Genomic DNA, 21067 nt, shown 5'->3' on the forward strand with positions numbered 1-21067 from the left:
ATTCACAACAGCATTTGCAACAAGGTGCTTTTGGATACATGACGTATGTTTTCATCACTTATAGTTTGTATTTGCTAAGCATTGAGGGAATACAGTAGGAGAGTGTTTGAAGGCCGTAATTTGTGCGTGGGGCGCGGAAGTACGTCTAAAATAGGTTAGTAGGAGGAGAAAAGGAAGGCAGAAGGGCTGGGATGTTGACGAAAAATGCGTCTGTTGACTAGCCTATACGCTAGGGGAACAAAACACGGGGAAAGAAAAATGAGAGAGAGAGAGAGAGAGAGAGAGATGGGGGAGGGAGAAAGGGAGGGAGGAAAGACACGGTGAATTCGCGCACGCTCGTGGATGGCACCACACAATAAATAAAAAACAAACAAAGAGACGTCGACCGGAAGAGCGTGTCTGTAGCCTGCTACTCTTCACCAGGGTAAGGGGCAGATCGAGATAGGCAGAGAGAGAGAGAGGTAGACGGCAATTGGCGATGCAATGGAACAATGAGCTATATACACGTTGCACAACACGCGCTGTAAAATTAATTTTATTTCGCTGTAAAATATCTGGATGGCTGCCTAGGCCAAAAGCTGTGATTAAAGAGCTTGACGGAGGCCCAGACAGCCGGCTACATGACGTGGGCAGCATTGCGTTTACGGTACAATATCTCCAATAATGTATTCAGCACATTTCAGAAGAGTGTATGAATAAGTAAAGTTACAACAGAGGCCAATAAACAGGAATGATGATACATGTTTACAGAATAGAGTTACACAGATAAATACCTCTGCCGCTAGAATAAGGAGACGAAGAACACGAATATATATATATATATATATATATATATATATATATATATATATAACGCAAAAGACAAATACATGCAGCAAAATATATTACCGAAAACATAGATTTCGAATTTCAACATAACATCATAATCGCAAGAACTTAGTTAACTATGATTTGAACTGAATGCTGGGGTTTTACGTGCCAAAACCACGATTTGACTGTGAGGCACGCCGTAGTCGGGGGACTCCGGGTTAATTTTGACCACCAGGGGATCTTTAACGTGCTCCCAATGCACGGGACACGGGCGTTTTTGCATTTCGCCCCCATACAAATGTGGCGGTCGCGGCCGGGATTTGATCCCGCGACCTCGGGCTCAGTAGCGCAACACCATAGCCGCTAAGCTACCGTGGCGTGTAATGTTTTGAAATAAGAGGGGGGGGGGGGGGGGGGGCAGCAATGTGAAATAGCAATGGAAGAAAATAAAAAAAAAGAAAGAAAGACACCAATACGATCTACATACGAACAAGCATTTGTCGCAATAGTGTTTCATTTGGATTTTCCCTGTGCTTGCGTTGTAGTGCACGTTAAAGAACCCCAGGTGGTCAAAATTAATCCGGAGCCCTCCACTACGGCGAGCCTCATAACCAGAACTGGTTTCGGCACGTAAAACCCCAGCAAGAAGAAAAGTGATATTTGTTAAAAGATGGAAGGTTACGTTGCAATTACACCAGATTATCATCGGTACGAAACCGTTTTTGTTTACTACGCCCGCACCACGTGCAGGAATAATCATCGCGATAGTCAGGAGCTGACGTCAACGGAGCCGAAATTCGGAAAACCCAAAGGAAAAGGGCAGTGATCGACGGGTGGCGAACGTTTAAAACCTTTTCTTCCAACCGACGGCATTCAGTGGGAACAGCAGCGCACAACCAAATGTGTTTGCTCGGAAGCGCTTCGCTTGATCTGTGGGCTAATTATTACTGCTACGTATCACATTTTTTTTCTTCAAATGACATGCGTCTGAGTGCGCTGCCTCTTCATTTGCGGAAGTGCCAAATAGCACACGTTGCCAGCTATCATGAAGTAGCTGGCCTTGGACAACACAAACACAAATTGAAGCAGTACTGGTTCAGTAAGGAGAAACTAGACGGATTCATCAAGATTTGCACTGGGAATCTGGGTCTTGAATGCGCTGGTTGTACTCTTGACAGCGAAGTGCAACATCGATAGCAATGAATAGATGAAAAGAGAGCGGAAGCTGGAGACATAATAACATCAAAAGATATTGTGTTCTAAAGAGATATAATTGGTTCTAATGAAACACCAACCATCCTGGCGTTACTGTTACCAATTACTGCAACGGCTCAGATGGTGATGGCGCTCTGCTACTGAGCACGAGGTCACTGGTTCGATTCGTGGCCGCGCCGCGCCCGCTTTTCAACAGGTGCGGTATGTAAAAATGTAAGTGCGCTTATATTTAGGTGCACCACTCAAGGAGAATCCCAGGTGGTCTAAATAATTGGAACGCCCTACAATAAGGCGTTCCAGATGTCAGGCGTTGATTTGGAACCTTCAACTATACCCCGTTGGCCAAATCAATCGTGTTACTGCTATGAAGAAAGGATCCGCATGTTTCGTAAGACGAAGGAGAGAAACAGGCCACTCACTACTAAAATTTCTACACGCCTGCGAAAAATTTCTCATTATCAAGAACTGCACCAAGCTTAATGATACAGAAACAGGCATCTGGAACAAGTTTTCGCAAGAAATGCGGGAAAATAGAAAGCTGTTGTGATGATGGGCGCGAACAGATAAGTTGTTATATAGGGTTATATTCAGGGCCCGAATTCCCAAAAGGTTCTTTGTTCGCAAAACCAGATGCCACGAAATTGCGTAGCTGTAACAGCACTTACGAAAAAAAGCTTTGTGAATTCGATTCAGACTTGCAGACAATAAGCGGCTGATCAGTGGTATCACATGTGAAATCGTAAGGTTGAAGAGTTGAGGGATGGAATATGAGTGGCTGCGTAAACATGCAGAAGGTAGATTCCAGTAGCTGTCAGGCGCCTGAATTGGCTTCCACATGAACGCGGTGAAGCTCGTCATCTTTCAGCCTGTTTCCCTCATAAAGAAGCATTGTAATGGCAGCTTAAGGGTTGAATAAGTTGAGCGATCTTGCTCCACTTTTTATATAATTAATGAAAGCCATATTTGTCATGCGGTGCATTTCTTTCAGGCAATATTTTCATCTCCAGCAGGAAACTCACCTGAGATGCCTTCGTATGTCCACCAATCGTCCCAGTTTGCAGCAACACCTGGAATAACAAAAACGTGGTGCGTCAACAAACAATTGTCTATGCAGACAAAGAGAGAAAGACAAAAGGAAAAGCTTTTTCAACCAAGGAAACAAACTATTTCAGTGTCAACGCACAGTCATATTGTCAGAAAATTACTTCTATCATTGGAGCATCATGTTTTTATGTACACTGTGCTACCTTTGAGGGAGGCAGAACAAGCACTTTGAGAAGCAGCTAAACTCCATACTTGTTGGGCGAATCGGTGGCTCAGCTGATCACGAATGATTAGCTAATTTCAGATGTATCGGCTTGTGAATGTTTTGCGCGCGAGTTTGCGTGTGTGTGGCGGTACATATATCATTCACGTCATCTGTACTAGCATGTGAAGTGTCCTCTTCAGGATTCCATAACTATATCATCTTTACCTCTATTACTCAAAAAGAAGTGGGCTTTCTCTCAACACCACAGACAGATTTCTTCCTTACTGCTGTGATTCCGCACCAAAAAAAAAAAAAAGGCGATATCTTTGGTGCTTGCCCTTGCCTCATTTACACAACCAAACCATACTTCCCCTTTTATTGCGTTCCTGCCAAAGTCATGGCAGAACTACGTCTTCCAACATGCTTTTCCAGCCAAAGTTTTCTGTATGCTAAAGGTATTAATTGTGTTAGATCTTAAAAACAAGGTTTTCACCAAATTTTTCCGATCTTCACACGGTTCCAGGTTTAGCGCACCTCAGGCTAAAAATCTGAGGCGCGCTAAGGTTTGCAGGCCATTTAGAACAAGCAGTATAGGTGTTGTGTGCCTGAAGTTGAGGGAAATAGAACCTGACGGCCTTCTTTCTTTAATGACGGTTTCTTGTAATGACAGTTTAATGACAGCTTCCACTCTACAGAGAGGTAGTATACACGCAGGCCAAATTTGACAATGCTTTATGGAACATTGTGGTTTCGTCCAAACTATCTACTGAAGCGAGAGACGTTTCTGAAAACCGTTGCCGCATAGAAGGAAAATGTGGGGCAATGTTACCACCGGCCCGCCTACCGAAACAAAACACATGTTTGCTGGTGTCTCGACCAATTCTGTAGATGTCTTTGTATTGCGTTTCACGGATCTTTCCACCGCTGCAGAACCATGGTCCGGAAACGTGCATGTTATTTTGCAGTGTTCAGTCATTTTCCAACGAACGCCCTCACTGTACTGTAACTCTACATGAATTCGGCTGTCATCTTTTGCGTGGTTTTATCCAGTAATACCCATAATCACAGTATTTTCGTGACAGCGACCGCAGAGGGTCCACGTTAGTTTGAGTTGTGGTAAAGAAACGAGCGCACTGTGATGACTTCGTCTGGTTTTATTTCCCGCAGCGTGATGGCTGAACAGCTGGGCATACCTACACCCTATGAAACACTGCACCGGAAGCATCTGACGCAACCATAGCTATTTTGGAGACAACCGACACCGTCAAAGCTCTCTTCAGCCGGCGCAGCCACGAAAACAACGTATACGCAACGATGAACGCGTTGAATGCGCGTGGCAAGTCTTGTGTAGGAACTACTCTCGAAATCAATGTTAAGTGTTGTAGTTTGCTTGTTGACTATACATAATTTATCCCTTAGATTAGGGTAGAAAATTACTTGATGTCTTCCAACAAGAACAACATGTGAACAAGAGAAAATGCAACATGTACGTTGTATTTTATCGTTTCATTAGTAAAGGAACGGGAGCTTCTTTCACGCATTCCGGGAAGTGCCGTGTGCGCTGCATACTCTCAAAGAAGACGCGCCTGACAGGCGGCGGGACAGAAGAGTTTGCGCTCCAAATAGCCGCCCGTAAACAAACACGAAAAGGAGGTCGCCGATATCCACCGGGGCTTGCTTGCTTGCTTGCGCGCGAACACGAACAAAGTGAAACAATTTGGGCAATACCGAGAAATTTATTCGGTGCCGGAAAAAGCGCGGATACGCGAGAAGAAGAAAAAAATGGAACAATGAAATGACGGACAGCAGGCGCTTATTGGGACAAACTGGGAAACGAAAACGGGAAGCGCGGAGGAAGTGGTGTTTTATAGCGACGCACCGCTAGAGGGATATGGGGAAGTGGGGAGAGGAGGGGAAGGGGCGGCAGGGGGAGAAGGGGCTAGCAGCGGCGGCGTGGATGCAGTGTGTACTGGAGAGGCCTCTGGAGGGGCGAGGCAGAAGCTGACGCGGCGGAACGTGTCACGCTTCCGTGTGCCGCTCCGGTGCCGTCGGTTGCCGCACTTTATGTGGACAGGGTGTGCGGCACCCCGGCGGCAGTCTCTCACCGAAGGTGCCAGTCGTGGTTCGGCAGACGCGCTCGCGTATAGAGCGCGCAGAGAGAAAAGGGAAAAGAAAATGAAATAGTTGGGCGAGCAACTCCGCGTTGTACGAGGGCGCAAGAGAGAGAGAGAGAAAGGTGGCGCCCGGCATTTTTATCTCCCGCTGCTCTTCGGATACTGTGCACGCTCGAGCATCTTCTCTACAAACGATAAAGCTGCAGCCGAGAACCCTTTTGAAAGGAATGAGTGGCCAAAGAGAACGAATGCAATGGTTTTCGCACTGACACTGGGAAAACGGTGCTTTGCTTTGCGTTAGTAATAGTAATGGCTGATAGGGGTTTCACGTGTAATAGTTTTCGTATGCTTGTCGCACTCTGAATGGCCATGAGCTGGTGTAAAGGTAGCTTGACTGAGTGACTGCATTTAATTCCCTGCAGTACGTTACACAGTGCTTACGAGAGACACCGTAGCGGAAGGCGCCAGATTAATTTTTGATTACAGAAACAGGTGGTGTTCCAGCGAGTTCAGTGTCACTTAGGAATCAAAGGGAATGAAATTCCCGATGCGTTGGTTAGAGCGACTCGTGGCAATTCGGAATCCCGCCTTACTTTCCTATCCCAGTCGGACACACGACGCGCTTTACGAAGCTTCAAAAGATCATTGCGTTTGTGGAGTTGGTTTAGAAAGAGTACAACGGTAATCAGTCTTATACGCAGTTGATCCCATTCCGCAGTTGATCCGGGGCACTACAGTCTGAGCATCGCTGTGCGAGGTTGCGATTTTGTTGTGGGCGAAACACGGGCTTTCTTTTTGTTTGCTTGCGTACTTGTTTGCTTCCCCGTATATAGTTTAGCGGACCAATTTCTGTGGCAACAGATGGAAAGCTACCGTGCCAAAACAGCGCACGTGTGACGTACAGCCGCGCCTGAAAGCTATAGTCCCAAAATCTCACTCGCGTTCATTTTGGGCCGGGGAACAGAAAGAATGGACATCTTATTTGCTACAGCGCCTGCAATACAATAAGTCCCAAAATACACCACTCATTGTAAAATTTGAATTTTATGTTTCCGCTTCGCTCTTCGAAATTAGGCAAATGCGGAACCGCTGAGAGGGCGCTGTCAAGCTAGGCCGGACTACTTTGCGCAGTAACACACGTGTACCTCCTCCACCCCTGTATCTATTTCTTCATAGTCACAGAAACTTGTCCGCGACTAGCTGCCTTCTGCGGTACACATTTGCAGCTGGGAAATCCACAAAGACGCGCTCATTTTCTACGTTTATTTAACGCGCCATTCCGACTGGCCTTATGACAATGGCTTAAGGTATAATTCTCGTTCACTATAGCTTAAGGCAATCTTCTACCTTTCTGCGTGTGGGAAACGTGCGAGAGAGAAAAATGACAGGGGGAGGGAGAGGGAACACAGAACAACAGACGCTGCAGCGTTTGCTGCAGTATCCGTATTGCCGTAGTCCGTGCCCCTGGATCCGCCGCAGGGCGTCGGCCGCAGCCATAAATCTGCCCTGGCCGCTTCAAGCGCCCAAGCGCCGCGCCTCGGGTCCGAAGGTTTAATCCCCCGGGCTCTGACGTTTCGGTGCAATTTACGTGCGTTCCGACGAGGCAACGCTGCGCCGTGCGGGTAAAGGGAGCCTCGACGGTGGGTCGCACCGAGCTCGGGATTCTAGTATATACTGGCGATGCCCCCCCCCCCCCCCCTCCTCTCCCCCTTTCCCCGTACGGTAGGCCTCCCCTCACGAGAAACAGTGGTTGCTTGGTGCAAGCACGTGACTGTCTCTCTTTATCTCTGTTTCTATTTATCGCTCGCTCTCAATACCGGCCGCATTTGGTCAGAATTAAATCCGTGATAACTTGAGTGATCAGCTTTGACGAACTACTCAACGAGGGGTTGCGGTTCTGCAATAGTGTTACGCGTGATCTGTTACTCAAATGAACAACAAACAAAAATGTTTCACGATTCATGTGGCAGGTAGTGGATAACGCGTGAGTTGCTCATTAGTCAATGTAACACTTTTTTTGTGTAGTCATATGGCGAATGTTATGGTTGTGAGTGTGATGTCGTATCACAGCAAAAGGAATGCTTCCTGGGCTTATTTTCAAGCTACGTGAGCCAATTAATAACATGGGAACCCTTAGCAGAATTCTATTTTTTTTGTAAACCTAATTGGCTGATTTCTGTTCTGACGTACGAGTGACTTTTATTGCTCCTTAACTTTGTAGTTACACCTGGAGTAACATATAGACCTTACTTGCTGCCGGCGTGTTTTGTGTCGTGAATACAGGCGCTGCTCCAAGCCTGAAAAAAGTAATGGCTTGGACGATGATTCGAACCGAGGATCTTGATCACAGAAAGCCGATGCTCTACTACACCCCAGAACACTGCGCATCCGCTAGCTGTCCGCTCGGAGTTGACTGACGACCCGAAATTGAACGTAGACGTCGTTGAGTTGGACAACTTTTTGTGGAAGTTCATACCCGAACAGGTGCTTTTATGCATGCCAGCGCGGATAGTCATCGTGCGTTAACTGCGCTTGGAGCTAGGAATTATCCGTTATGCAACAATAAGACTTCGTTAAAAGGCCCACTATCCACCCTAAAGCACCTTACCGCCGCTCAAAAGGAGTAAAATCCTCTAGATCTTGTGGAAGCTCTGCATAAACGGCAACGTAATTTGTAGCATCTTGGGACCTGTAAGAAACTTGTTGGAAGCCATATTGGTACGAATATAAAGGTCGTGCGGGTTTTCACGCACACGCGTATCGAGCCTTAATCCGACATCCCCGGCATCTCTCGGAGTTAGGTTGGTGCGTTGGGACACTAAACCCCATTAATTATACAATTGTACGCGCGTTCAGTGGAAGTAACACTTTGTCGCGCGCGCACTGCCCTCGGTGCATCACGTCACCTCAGAGATGGTCGCTGCGCACCTTTGTGAAACTTGACAAAGCGCGTCGGAGCGTTACGTCACGGCAGCTACCCGTCTAATTTTTCGGTTTGTTCCTCGGCAGGTACTCTCTGGGAGTCGGACAGGACGTCAGCGCATGTTCTCTCTCCTCGTGCGACCAATCGCAGAAGAACGCACCCATTTGAGACGTCACGGCGTCGCATTAGTGACATCATCCCGTGGCGACCCGCGCTTACCGAGTGCCGAAAGCTTAAAGTGACGTAATCTAGAAGCGTTCGCGCGCGCCCAATGGTGTGAGTTCAGTGTCTTATTTTGCGGCGACCGCGTCTGTCGAGCGTTAAAAGCTTAATGACGTCATTTGCAATCGTTCGCGCACTTCGAGAGGTGAGAGCTTATATAGTGTCGCCATCTGGCGGTGACCGGCTATTTCGATCTTTGAGAGTGCGACGAAATCGGCTAATTCGGGCTGAGGAGCATGAGGTCTGCACGTGCGAACTTTCTTGACTCCGTAATTGAAGCGTTGCTCAAGCTTGCAGCCTTCGCCGACCTTCGTTTTCAGTGAAAGCACCGACACACGCAGCATTAAAGGCAGCAGCACTCGGAACAAGAACTAAACGTCGTGAGACTACCAGCGATAAAAGAAAAAATAATATACAATTCAAGCTAAGTCGTGCAGTTTCTTCGTTCGTTTCTTTTTGCATTCGTGAATTGTCTATGAAGGGCGAGAGGGCGACCGATAAAAGTTACATGTTTGCATACTTAAAGGAAAATTATGTTTGTTTATTATTTACATAGCTATTCACAAACATGAACTGACACCCTGACTTATATAGCGTTGTTTAGCACACCGCGATGCGCGGCCCTCACTAATCACTTGCATATGCTCCCGCGCTGTTGCTCGCGTTCAGACGGAACTTTACAGGAACAGAAAGCGGGCGTGATCGCACTCGCACAAAATACTCAAAACCATCTTAACAAGCCCTAATAGGGAGCCGTTAAACTTGATGGGGGTGCAACTCCTCCATAACAACATTTCGTTTCTAAAATAACACCATAACGGCACTATACCAAATTGAATTAAAATGCACCCTTGACGACATATGAATATGAAACAGTCTTAGTACATCATGCGTCGGTGATTACAGCTTCTGAAGCAGAAGAAAGGGAAAACAGTTCCTATATGGACCCGCCGCGGTATAGTTCACAGTCTATGACGTTCTACTGTTGAACACAAGGTCGAGCGTTGATTCGCAGTCACGGCGACTGTGCTCCGATGGAAGCCGATTGAAAAAGAACGCTCGTGAATTGAGCTAAGATCGAGCCAGCCCTAAGGCGGTCGAAATTAAATCGGAGTCCTCCCCTGTGGCATCTCTTATCTTGCTTTGCGACTCAAAACTCAGTAAGTCAAGTGGCCTAATTTGTGTTCTATAGTTCGCAACCGTTTCGGAACTCATTTTATAGAAGTGAAGTTTGATTTGTAACGTCTTTATTTAAAAAAAGAAGAAACGAAAAAAGAAATCGGCGTAGCTTGCACTAGTGGCGCAAGGCTAAAGACACTGCGGAGCTTATCGGTTCCTAGCTGGTCGTGGCTATACGAAATGATGTCAAGTTATACGAAGTAATGCCAAGTGATGCTAAGTTATACGAAGTGTATAAGCATTTCCTCGTGGTCCGTGGCATCGGGGAACGCCTAGCGAAGCACTTGCAGTCCGAGCACACGTAGGGGAAGTGGGGCGAAAGCTATATGCACAGTGTACGGGCGGCGCGCAGCAGGACGACACGCCGGGATGACGTCATGGCGCATGCGCAGTAGCCCACAGCTGGCGGGAGCTCGGCGGAGCCGTGTTAGCCACTGTAGCCGTGTCTGTGTCGGGCGAAGCAAGCGCGCACCTGCGCCGGCGGTTACTAGGCAACGCGAGGTGACGTCATCGCTACTGCCACGGCGCATGCGCGTCTAGGCGAAGTTGGGCCAGGTGGTGCGCAGCTGTGGCTTGGTTGTTGCTAGGCAACGGCGCGTAGTTTTCTGCGGACTTCGGACGTTTCTCCTCCAGCTTTAACAGGTTCACTGTTAAAAGACCCCGTTTGTCCTAAGCATTAGAGGCGCGCGCTGATGGGGGCCTTGGTTGTTCATGTCTTCGTGGGTGGTTCCCATGGAGGCGATATCCTGGTCCGTCTTCATCGTAGACGAATTCGGCTAGGTTCGTCCACAAAAGGGAAATGTCTTCCCCATTGCTATGGCGAGGTAGAATTCAACCAACCAATGTTATGAACAAATCCTGCGAATCCTTCTCAAGTGCTACTTTTGTTTGACGCTCTCGGCTTGGGTCTTCTTGAGTGTTTCTTTACTTTTCATTGCAAGTCGCCGCGCAGGAGTAGCCGGCGATCCCGTAATAAGGACATCAAACAATTATTCGATCAATCGTACGTAGTGTGCCCTTCTCTCATCCACCATCGCATTCCTCCCGTTTGCGGACATATGAGATGTACTTTCAGACCAGCTATATTTGCGATTTCACGAGCCGTCTCGGCGGTCGCGCAGCACGCCCTGCGAATGTCACGTGTTGCGATTTGTTAGCGCGCTGTTGGAGCGCCAAATCAATACGGCGCTTTGCAAATGCCGTCTCCTCTTTGCCTAAGAAAAGCCCGCTATTATAGACCGGCTCGGAAAAGAAGTGGATCGTTTTGACCTTAAGCGCGTGCAAATCACGGTTCCTTGTACCACCTGCCGGCGTTCGAAAACTATGCGCGGGCGCCGACTCCGCAACGTTAAGATAAGAGGCACTTTCTCGAGGAGCAAAGATAATCGAGCGAAAAAATTGTGCTGTAGCGCTTCCTAACCTCAGAATGATATTACACTTGGCTAGTTGGTTCCTGGCTAAGGCGAATTTGGACTGCTGAAATGGAACACGGGACAAAGGAAGAAAAGACAGGGACGTCGCTGAGTTCTATTTTCGCGCATGCTGCTACATATGTACCAGTTCACTCGAAAACATACACACACGCACACACACACACACACACACACACACACACACACACACACACACACACACACACACACACACACACAGCACACACACACACACCGTCTGCGCCTCGTATCGCCCACGCAAAGGCGCCGATACACGATCGGAAGTCACCTGTCTTGTCTCCCTTGTACCGCTGTTTAAGTTCAGCTGTTGCACTCGCCTTGCTTCATAGCCCGCCGCCACGGTTTCGTCCCACTGGTGTTTGCCCCGGGAAGGAGATGGCGGGCTTGACTTCATGCCGCTATGGCCGCATTTCGATCAAGGCGTAACGCAGAAAACGATCGTGGTCAAAATTCCGAGTCTCGAGCATACAGTGCCCCTCATAGCTTGCTGTGCAGTGCTGGAGGGTAATAAATGCAGCAGTTATTAGCTAGATTTGTCAGGTTTTAGTCTTTGTAGGCGAGCGCACGAAATTCTCGATATCGCTAACAATGCGAATCAGGGCCTGAATTCACAAAAATTCTTACGCTAGAATTTTTCGTAAGAAAGAATTTTAGCCAATCCGGATGCCAGACATATCATTAGCCAAGGTGGCCAGCCATTGGCAAATCGATCTTACGAAAGAGAAGCTTTGTGAATCTGGCCCCAGAGCGATAATTTGGGCAAATTTGTAGACCTTGGTCTGTATTCCCAAGGAAAGTAGTTCTTACGCTAGAACTGTTCGCAACAGTATATGTATACCATGAGCGTAAGTATGTGAGAGTATTCGTAATGTTGGACATATACTAATTAGCGAAAGCGGTCGACCAATAGCAAACAGCTCGTACGAACGAAAAAAAAAATTGTGAATGTGGGGCGCCTCATGTTTTTATCTCGGCGGTCGCATTTTACGCCTCAGGAGTTCCTGGTCATCTCTTTCGTTTTTAGAAGAGTTGCACTTCCGTCAAATGTAAAGTACCCTTGTGCTGCTTGCAATAGCAAACCAAGATTAGAGCCAGTTTAACATTCTGTTGTATGTCGCCCCATTGTTATTGTGGTGTGTGCCAAGTGAAGTACTACGACACAGTTTGTGAACAAACGCATGATGACGTGGCAAAAAGAGCAGTGGCAGCGCATCGCTGCCCTTTCACTTATTGCGAGAAAAAAAAAATCCATGGACTTTTAGGTATCCCTATGTGCGATGACTGCGAAAACATTGCGACGGCCTCGTCCGCGTACTCGCGTGGACCTCCGAAGGAGTCGGGCGCATCTACTGACTGAGAAGTCGAAGGTTCGTCCATCGGAGCGCACGACAGAACTCGCCGAAATCACCGCACCGATTGGCAGCGCCGCGACGCGAGGCGCTATATATAGTCCGGCCACCGACGCGGTCTGTCTGTGTGACCACGTGACTTGTTCGTCCATCGTAGCCACTCCTCTCTCATTGGCGGAAGCGCACGTGGTGTCGCGTGCCCTTCCACCAATGGAAGCACCACCTGGCGCGCGGTCTGTGTCTGTGACCACGTGACTTGTTGCACCATCTACGGCCACGCCACCGGATTTTCTGGCTCATGAGCCATATAATGCTTTCGCATTAAAATGAAGAAGCAGGCGTGAGGGCACGTGAAGGAGTTGGGAGGGATATGGCCAGCGCGGTAGACGTGGAGGCAGACGGAGATGATGGCGCCCATGCAGGGTGCATGAGTAGCGGCCAGTCGAGTTCCGGAACCAAGGCTGTACTCCAGGCTCCCACCTGGGATCGGCACCACGTCCAACTTCTTCCCGTAGTCTGCGGTTGGCGAACGTCGGAAGGGCGTCCGATCCAGGCGTCCCAGCGTCTCCAGCACCGTGCCCTATAGTGGCCCTAGCTCCGGCTGGCGAAAACTGCAATGGCGTCTGGCCATTGCCCATCTCCACTATGCCCACCTTCACAGCAGCGTCGATTATCGCCGCCTGATGAGTACTGCACCAGCGTCGACTGGCTAAACCTGTTCCGTATGACTCGGTGAACTCGCTGCTTCCGTAAATTTGATGATTGCTTCTTAGGTGAGCTTTCGAAACTTTCTACATGACTTTCCTGCATATTGTGTACTTGCTTCCCTTTTTTTACCTTGCATCCGCTGAACATAGCGCTTGTCCATTTACTTACGAATAGTCTTGTTTCTCCCGATGACAAGTACGTCCTCGTTGTTTTATATTCTTTATCAGGAGCCAAGTAGCGTCGTGACAATTATACGACACCGTATAATAAAGACAACTCGGCCTTTTTGGCCTATGTATGACTAGCCACAGGAGAGGGTAACGTGAATCCAGGCACAAATCACTTTTGATATTTTTACCCTATCTGAAAAAAAACCCGCATTCCCCGTAACTCCTACATCCAATAACAATTAACATGTGACATATGGGAAAACGGATTTTTGTATGGGATCCTTCATGTTTCATATCGAATTATTAGATATGGAAGTTATGGGGATGGGGCATATGCATTTTTCATTAGGGTAGCGATGCACCCAGCAGTTGGTGCACCTCTCTTTTCTAACTCTCAAGTCTTGTCGTCTGCGCTCTTTGCCATGTTAAGCGAAAACCAATCTAGCCCGGCTTAGAACTTCCGGCAAGAATGTTGCGCCGCAATCCGTAGAGGTTTGCACGGATATTCACAGAGCCCATACTATAAATTAAAATTTAATTCTGGAGGTTTACGTGCCAAAACCATGATATAATCATGAGGCACGCCGTAGTGGGGAATTCCGGATTAATTTTGACCACCTAGGGATCTTTAACGTGCCCCCAAGGTAAAGGACGCGGGCGTTTTTGTATTTCGCCCCCACCGAAATGCGGCCGCCCTAGCAGGGATTTGATGCCGCGAACTCGTGCTTAGCCAGCACGGCGGGTTACAGCGCCTACTAGAGGGTCACCGCTGTTAGTGAGCATTGCACCCTCGTGTGTGTTTATTATTTAATAAATCTAGAATCAGTGCCGTGCATGTGAGTTGCACAGGTCTTTTGCCAATGCATAAGCTTTGCGAGGCCCACACGAAGTGCCTGCTTATAATTAATAAGAACAGGAAGCTAATCCACGGGATACATCACTACGTATCGCTCGACCTGTTTGTCCCGTGTGTCCAGATAGGGTGCTGATATTTCCAACAAAGAGTTACTGTATATACGGTGACTGTAGCACAAAGTATGCTGCACGTCTCCTAGAGGGCGCTCAACGTCAGCCCGCGAGGTGCCCTCATCTTTCACTGTCCCTGTAGTCTGACATCAGCACAAGACACCGTTCTCTCTCTCTGTCTCTTTCTCTCTTTTTTTTTTCACTTCTTATACCCTCGTGGCCTTCATTTTGCTCAGTAAATAAGCCCTGTTCGTGCATTTCTGCTTATCTATTTCCTTTCTATCTTTCTACCCCCCCCCCCCCTTTCTTCCCCGTCCCGCACATAGGGTAGCAAACCTCATTATGCCTATACTCTTGTGTGAACGAAGTCCTCAGTGCCACTTACGGGCGCCAACACCTCTTAAACTAATTTAGTAAAAAAATAATATCTCACCATGTGCTTTCCCCAAAAGTTAGATCCGACGCGAATGATCGCCGCCTAAGCCCGTCACGAAGGGCGTTCTTCAGTTGCAATCACAAGGCTCGTGTCTCTCGTTCGCGTCTATTCGCGCTCCTGTCCAGCTATGCAGAGACACGGGCCAGCCGGAGCGACAGATGGGTGCTCGTCGACATTCACGGTTCTAATGAATGAAGATGCTAAGTAGTTATACCTCAGCTAGCGTTACGGCTTGACGCATCGATCGGCGGCGAGGCACTCCGCGAGCTCGCGAAGGGGAACTAAAATCTCGTGCAACCGATCTGTGACCTGTATAGGTAAATACGGCACGCAGCGCTCGCCCGAGCGTTCTGCTTGACAAAAGCCCGCGCTACCACGGACGGCAAGGTCGTCTTTGCGAAATAAATTGGCTCAGCCTGACAGCGGCAGCGAATCTTCCGATGCCGCGCGCGCCGTCGACGCAGCCTGTCCGTCTCGCGTCTTCTCCTGCTGCGGACGTCACTCCCCTGCCGTCGTTTCGCGAAACCCGGTCTGGACGTTCCTGCTTTTTAATCCGCCCTTCACCGTACGTCAACTTGCTTGATCTCTCTCTCTCTTTCTGCTTCGCTCGTGGCCTCGACTGTCCGGTGGTCGCGCAAGAGCGCAGGCAATTCGCCTGGAGTGGCTGCGCAGAGACGGAGATCGAGGGAGGGGGGAGTCCTTGACTTGACAGTGAAGTCAGAAAAAGTAAGGATGCAACGGAATAAAAAGCTTTTCCCCCTATTGTGCAAAAATGAGATGCCTGTCTCTTTCGAGAAGCATCGGAAGCAAAGCTTCAGTCTCCAGACTGTCTACGTGTACTGCGGCGCGCACTGCGTATATGATCCGGCTGATCCCGGACGGATTAAGGGGAATGAAAGAATTTTACGGACTGTCGTGCGCTTTTTGTTTTGCATGTGCCATACTCTTCGGAGTCAGGCCTCGATAAAACTTCCCGAGCAGCCGGCCCGACATTGCGTCTCGAGTGCATTGTATTTGTTCTGACATTTTTGACACCATGCCTGAAGTCATGTAGAAAGAAGCATGTTGCTCGATGGATTCTTACTCCTCTGACTAGGAGGGCTGACACCTAGCGGCGACGTCGCCGCATCTATTAGAAACGGGAGGACTGTTGATTAACTTGACATTTTCGTTTACGTTGAGGATATTTCGTTCTTGTCTTTTTTTTAGCTCTTGCTGTTGTCTTAATCTTCTCGTTAGAGCTGCCTAACCAGTTAACTCCGTGCTCATGCTTTCCCTGATCTGTTCTTTACCTCTAGCGGCAGTCACAGGCAGAATGTCTGGGCTCAAAGAGCAAACAGCGATGTTCCAAAGCTGCTACTTTTTTAAAGTATTTCATCTAATCTGAGTCATTTAAGCTGGTATTGAAAGAAGTAATCTCCAAGGTTGCTTCAAGGAAGCGTCTCTGGAAGCAATAAATGCACTTCGACAAATGAACATAAAGCGCGCATGGAGCTAATACTAATGCCAGACACCGTAAGATGTCTTGGAAAAACAGACAGGACAAAATTGGCAGCTGTGTCAATTTGCATTCAACTTCCTTGACTGGTTGTAAGAAAGGTGCGTTGGTTGAACTTGCATAATTTCTTTTGCTCCCTTTCGCTTCCTTCTGTGGCCTTTTCGCTGACCTCTGCTAGTTCCTATTGAAATAGCACAGAAATAAAGAAAGGTCGTCGTTGATGGCATGAAGTTAAGGGTGTGGTTTCCTTGTCTTTATTCCTCCCCCCTCTTCTTTTTCTTTTCTTTTATCTCTCTCTCTCTCTTTTATCTCACGAGTCGCGACTTATTACAGGGGTGTAGAAAAAAGCAGGACGCCACATTTTCATAAACTACTTGCGAGCGTCTTCTTTTGCTTTGTTCTCTCACCGGCTGCTTCAGTCATCATTTTGCTCATCTTTCTCACTCAGCTGTATCGTACAATTACGAATTCGTGCTAGCGCTTACAGCCTCACACTCTTCTTTCTTTTTTCCCTAAAGTTTTCTTACCTCTAGCTCGCTTCCCATTCGTTCTCCCCGTAACCAATCTTACAGGAGTATGTGGTGAATTCGTTCCCTCACACTCCACCCTCTTGCTCTTGGATACTCCAGGTTCACGCCAGTGTTCCTGGACGATCGATGACCTCTTAGCGTTTCACGTATCGGCTGCTACGCGCCATCTTCTAAGCCTAATAATAAGCCTAACTCTGGTTTAGTGAGAGAGGGAAACAGTGATATTAACTACATTTTATCCAGTTGGCTACCCTTCACGTGGATCAGGAGATATATAGATATATTGACTGATTGATTGATTGATTGATTGATTGATTGATTGATTGATTGATTGATTGATTGATTGATTGATTGATTGATTGATAAAGGAGTGCATGACGGTGACGGCAGAGTTCCTGCCAATCTGGGGGGTGCACAGAGGAGTAAGTTGGCGAGTCTCTTCTGCTCGACTGAGGATCTCGGCAATGCAGTCGTCGTTATGAGTGAATTGTGGGAATGCGGTATCCAGCGTGTAACCACGTGGCATAAACATGAAAGAATGGACAGCAGTCAGTGATTTCGTGACTTGTCGTGTTTAAGGCATAGCTGACGAAAAGAAAGACTCTGTCTTATTTCTTATGAGTAGAATCGACAAACATTGGAGTCACGTTTGTAAGCGTCCTGTTGGTACGCTCGACTAGAGCATTAATTTGTGGATGGTACGGAGCTGACATTGTCCTATTCTACAACAATGAGGACGAATTACAGCAAATGATTCAGGACCTTAACCGAGAAAGTGTAAGAGTGGGGTTGAAGATTAATATGCAGAAGACAAACATAATGTTCAATAGCCTGGCAAGAGAACAACAATTTGTTCCCTTGCCAGAATTTGAGGATCGCCAGTCAGCCTCTAGAGTCTGTAAAGAAGTACGTTTATCTAGGTCAATTACTCACAGGGGACCCTGATCACGAGAAAGAAAATCAAGGAAGAATAAAATTGGACTGGAGTGCATACGGTAGGCATTACCAAATCCTGACTGGGGGATTACCACTGTCGTTTAAAAGAAAAGTGTACAATCATTGCATTCTACCGGTGTTAACATATGGGGCAGGAACTTGGAGGTCAACAAAGAAGCTCCAGAACAAGTTAAGGACCGCGCAAAGAGCGATGGAACGAAAAATGTTAGGTCTAACGTTAAGAGACAGAAAGAGAGCGGTGTGAATCAGAGAACAAACGGGGATAGCCGATATTCTAGTTAACACTAAGTGGAAAACGTGGAGCTGGGCAGGCCATGTAATGCGTAGGATGGATAACAGGTGTACCATTAGAGTTACAGAATGGATACCAAGAGAAGGGAAGCGCAGTCGAGGATGGCAGAAAACTAGGTGGAGTGATGAAGTTAGGAAATTCACAGGCGCAAGTTGGAATCAGCTAGCGCAACACAGGGGTAATTGGAGATCGCAAGGAGAGGCCTTCGTCCTACAGTGGACATAAACATGGGCTGATGATGATGGTGATGGTACGGAGTTGGATGCCGGGAGCTCCACGAACAAACACGAAGGGTTTCTTCGACAGCATCTGTACTGAACTCGCGTCCATGGCCACAAGGATGTTCGTGTCGTAGGATAACGAAATATGGCAAGAAAAGCGATCGCTTATAACACATGATAATCCAACAACTGCTGTTGGAGAATTATGAGAAAGGAGCCAAGGGCTCTCTGCCTACTTGGTAAAACGGAATGCTGGGAGGTGGCCCGGGCTGAAGTTGATCAGGTGACGCATTCGTAGGTCACTTGATGATAGATTATGATTTATAGAGTTTAATGCCACAAAGGGTACTACGTCCATAGAACGCCAAATCAAGGTAGGCCACTTGTAGCGCTGGCATTTTACCGCAGCTGCCAGGTAACGCAGGATTGCCTCACGCATTCGGGGCGATTAGAAACGTTCTTGAGCATGGTATATCGTACTTGAGGGGCCTAGATGGCCGAATGTTGGGTCATTGTTCATAACGCGCAATGTGAAGTACGCAGTCTCTTTTACATCACTGAAAGGAAGCGCTACACAGTGGCTATAGCATATAGTTTTTTGGAGGTTGCCGTCACGTGTGCGGAAGCGTCGTTCGCCGCTCCTGTATGAAACAGTGAAATCGTATTTCTTCTCAGCGTGCAAGTCCATCAGATGGATCGCAAACATTCAATAGGTATTTGAATTGATTTTAGTCTGCAACAACAAAATGGTTGCGAGGATGACCAGGCAAAAAGCTGCAAGTAGCAGCTTGAGGGGAACTTGGCCACCTCATATACAGGGCAGCTTCACAGTGGTTAAACAAAAGCAGATGTTATATATAATGCATAACCTTCATACTGAAGGAAAGAACAACTACGGTCAGAATTAATAAACAAAAGTATCGTGGAAACATTTCGCACAGCTTTAAGAGAGAGAGAGAAAAAAAAGGCATAATGATGAAACAAAGAAAAAGAAGAAAAATATCATGAACTCACTACGCCATCACACAAATACATCGCGTAGCTTTTTTTAAAGGTAGAATAGGCACACCGAGACCATTTTCTTTTTGTACTCGATTTAACAGTGTCGGCAAACAAAACTTAAGCACTTGGAGGCCGTAGTTAGTTCTGCTCGTGTTAACATTCCAAGGTTTTAGTTGACGTAATTTATAAAAAGAATTATGCGGCTGCAAGGATACCAGTTTTGTTAATGTGTCATCATTCTTAATTTTTCCAATTCTATATAAGCGACAAAACCTATATCTGTACAAGGATTGAATTTTTACAGCTCTAAGCTTTGAAAACAAAGGAGCGGTGTGGCAGAGATATGGCGCATGGAAGACAAGACGTATTGCTCTTTTTTGCAATACTGTCAGTTTATGCATGTTCTCCACTGAAGTTGTTCCCCAGACAAGAATTCCGTACTGAACTAAAGAAAAAACATTGAATTATATAAAAGCTTATTAATAGATGTAGGAAGGTGAATGGCGACGTATAGTACCGATTGCTCTAGACAGTTTACTAAGTGATTTAATTGGCAATCCCATGACATTTTTCCGGAAAAATATACGCCACAACGACTTGACCTGAGGGAGCCTTTGGCTCCCCCGGGCCACAGTTTCTCAGGACCAAATAAAGTTCTTGTCACCGTCAAGTGATTTGAAAGACGGTACTATTTCTATTTCAGCATTGTTTAAAATAATAGGGGATCAGCTGAAGATGTTCATTACGTGGGTGAAACAGCACTGCCTTTGTTTTTTTTTCTATATTAACCTTGAGATGATTTTTAAAGATAATTACAGGTGAATAATGATTTGTGACGACCATGAAGGGGGAATCCGTTACAAGCACGAGCAAAAGCGCTCTCCGTCGCGAAGATCATCAGGCCCTTCTGCTCCTCCGTATTTGTGTGTAGTTGTGATCGGATTTGCTCAAGGAGCGACTCGCGAATGAGGTGTCATGTTGTCTGTCACCGATGAGTTGAACAAGTACACAGCTCCAATGCGGACACCACTGGCATCGGTGTGAACCTTTGTTGGAGCCGAGCTCTGGGTTCCATGGCGTGAGAAAATAGGCTGCAAAGTCGAGGGGAACCGCAGTTGGCGAAAAGAGAAGTCGCACCCTGGAATCCGCTTAAAAGGAATTCCTCTCTGGAGAAAGCGCAGAAGAGGATGTGCGGTACTGGCCGATCTGACAATAAAATGACGGGAAGTACGAGTGCCCAAGAAATTTGGTAGCTGCTTCACAGAGCTCGCGGCTCCCTTAATACATCCACGGCCGCATTATTTAGTGGGTGCAGTCGTGTGTCCGCCTAATCGATGAAACGCGCAAGTACTTAAGTTGGTCTTTCATTTAAATTGCACTTGTCAGAGCTGAGTATACCAGGCCGGATTACTCCAAGCAGTTCAGCACCAAGTCGAGACTCCCGTTATGCTCAATAAGTGTCCGCCCGAAAATTACACCGTTGTCTTTGTTACATAGGAGAACTTTCCTATTTCAAGTCATGCAGTACGGTGTGGCGTCGGTGTCCATAAAACCCTACGCTGCGGGTGCGTTGCAGAGCCAGAAAGACAGCCCAAAAGCCCAAATAGTCCATCTGGCATTACCAACGCGGTTTTTGGGGCGAATAGATTTCTTTGGGAGCCGGACGGCGCCTTTCCGTATCTGGCCGAATGCGCAGGAGTTCGGAAATCTCCGTTTCTGGCCGAATGCGCGAGGGAATTCTCGTTTATTCACCAATGTGCTCGTGCTCCAGA

The 21067-nt window shown here is 47.3% G+C and overlaps 1 protein-coding gene across 1 annotated transcript in view; it reads right to left on the bottom strand.

Annotated features, from left to right (window-relative positions):
• Nucleotides 1-21067, bottom strand: part of LOC119449793 (carbonic anhydrase-related protein 10-like) — a 105000-nt gene that overhangs the window by 60260 nt on the left and 23673 nt on the right. The window contains exon 2 of the mRNA XM_037713058.2: nucleotides 3045-3092. Within this exon, the coding sequence (XP_037568986.1) occupies nucleotides 3045-3092 (48 nt within the window). The remainder of the gene's footprint in view (nucleotides 1-3044; nucleotides 3093-21067) is intronic.

This window comes from Dermacentor silvarum, chromosome 4, assembly GCF_013339745.2.
Source record: "Dermacentor silvarum isolate Dsil-2018 chromosome 4, BIME_Dsil_1.4, whole genome shotgun sequence".
Lineage (NCBI taxonomy): Eukaryota > Metazoa > Arthropoda > Arachnida > Ixodida > Ixodidae > Dermacentor > Dermacentor silvarum.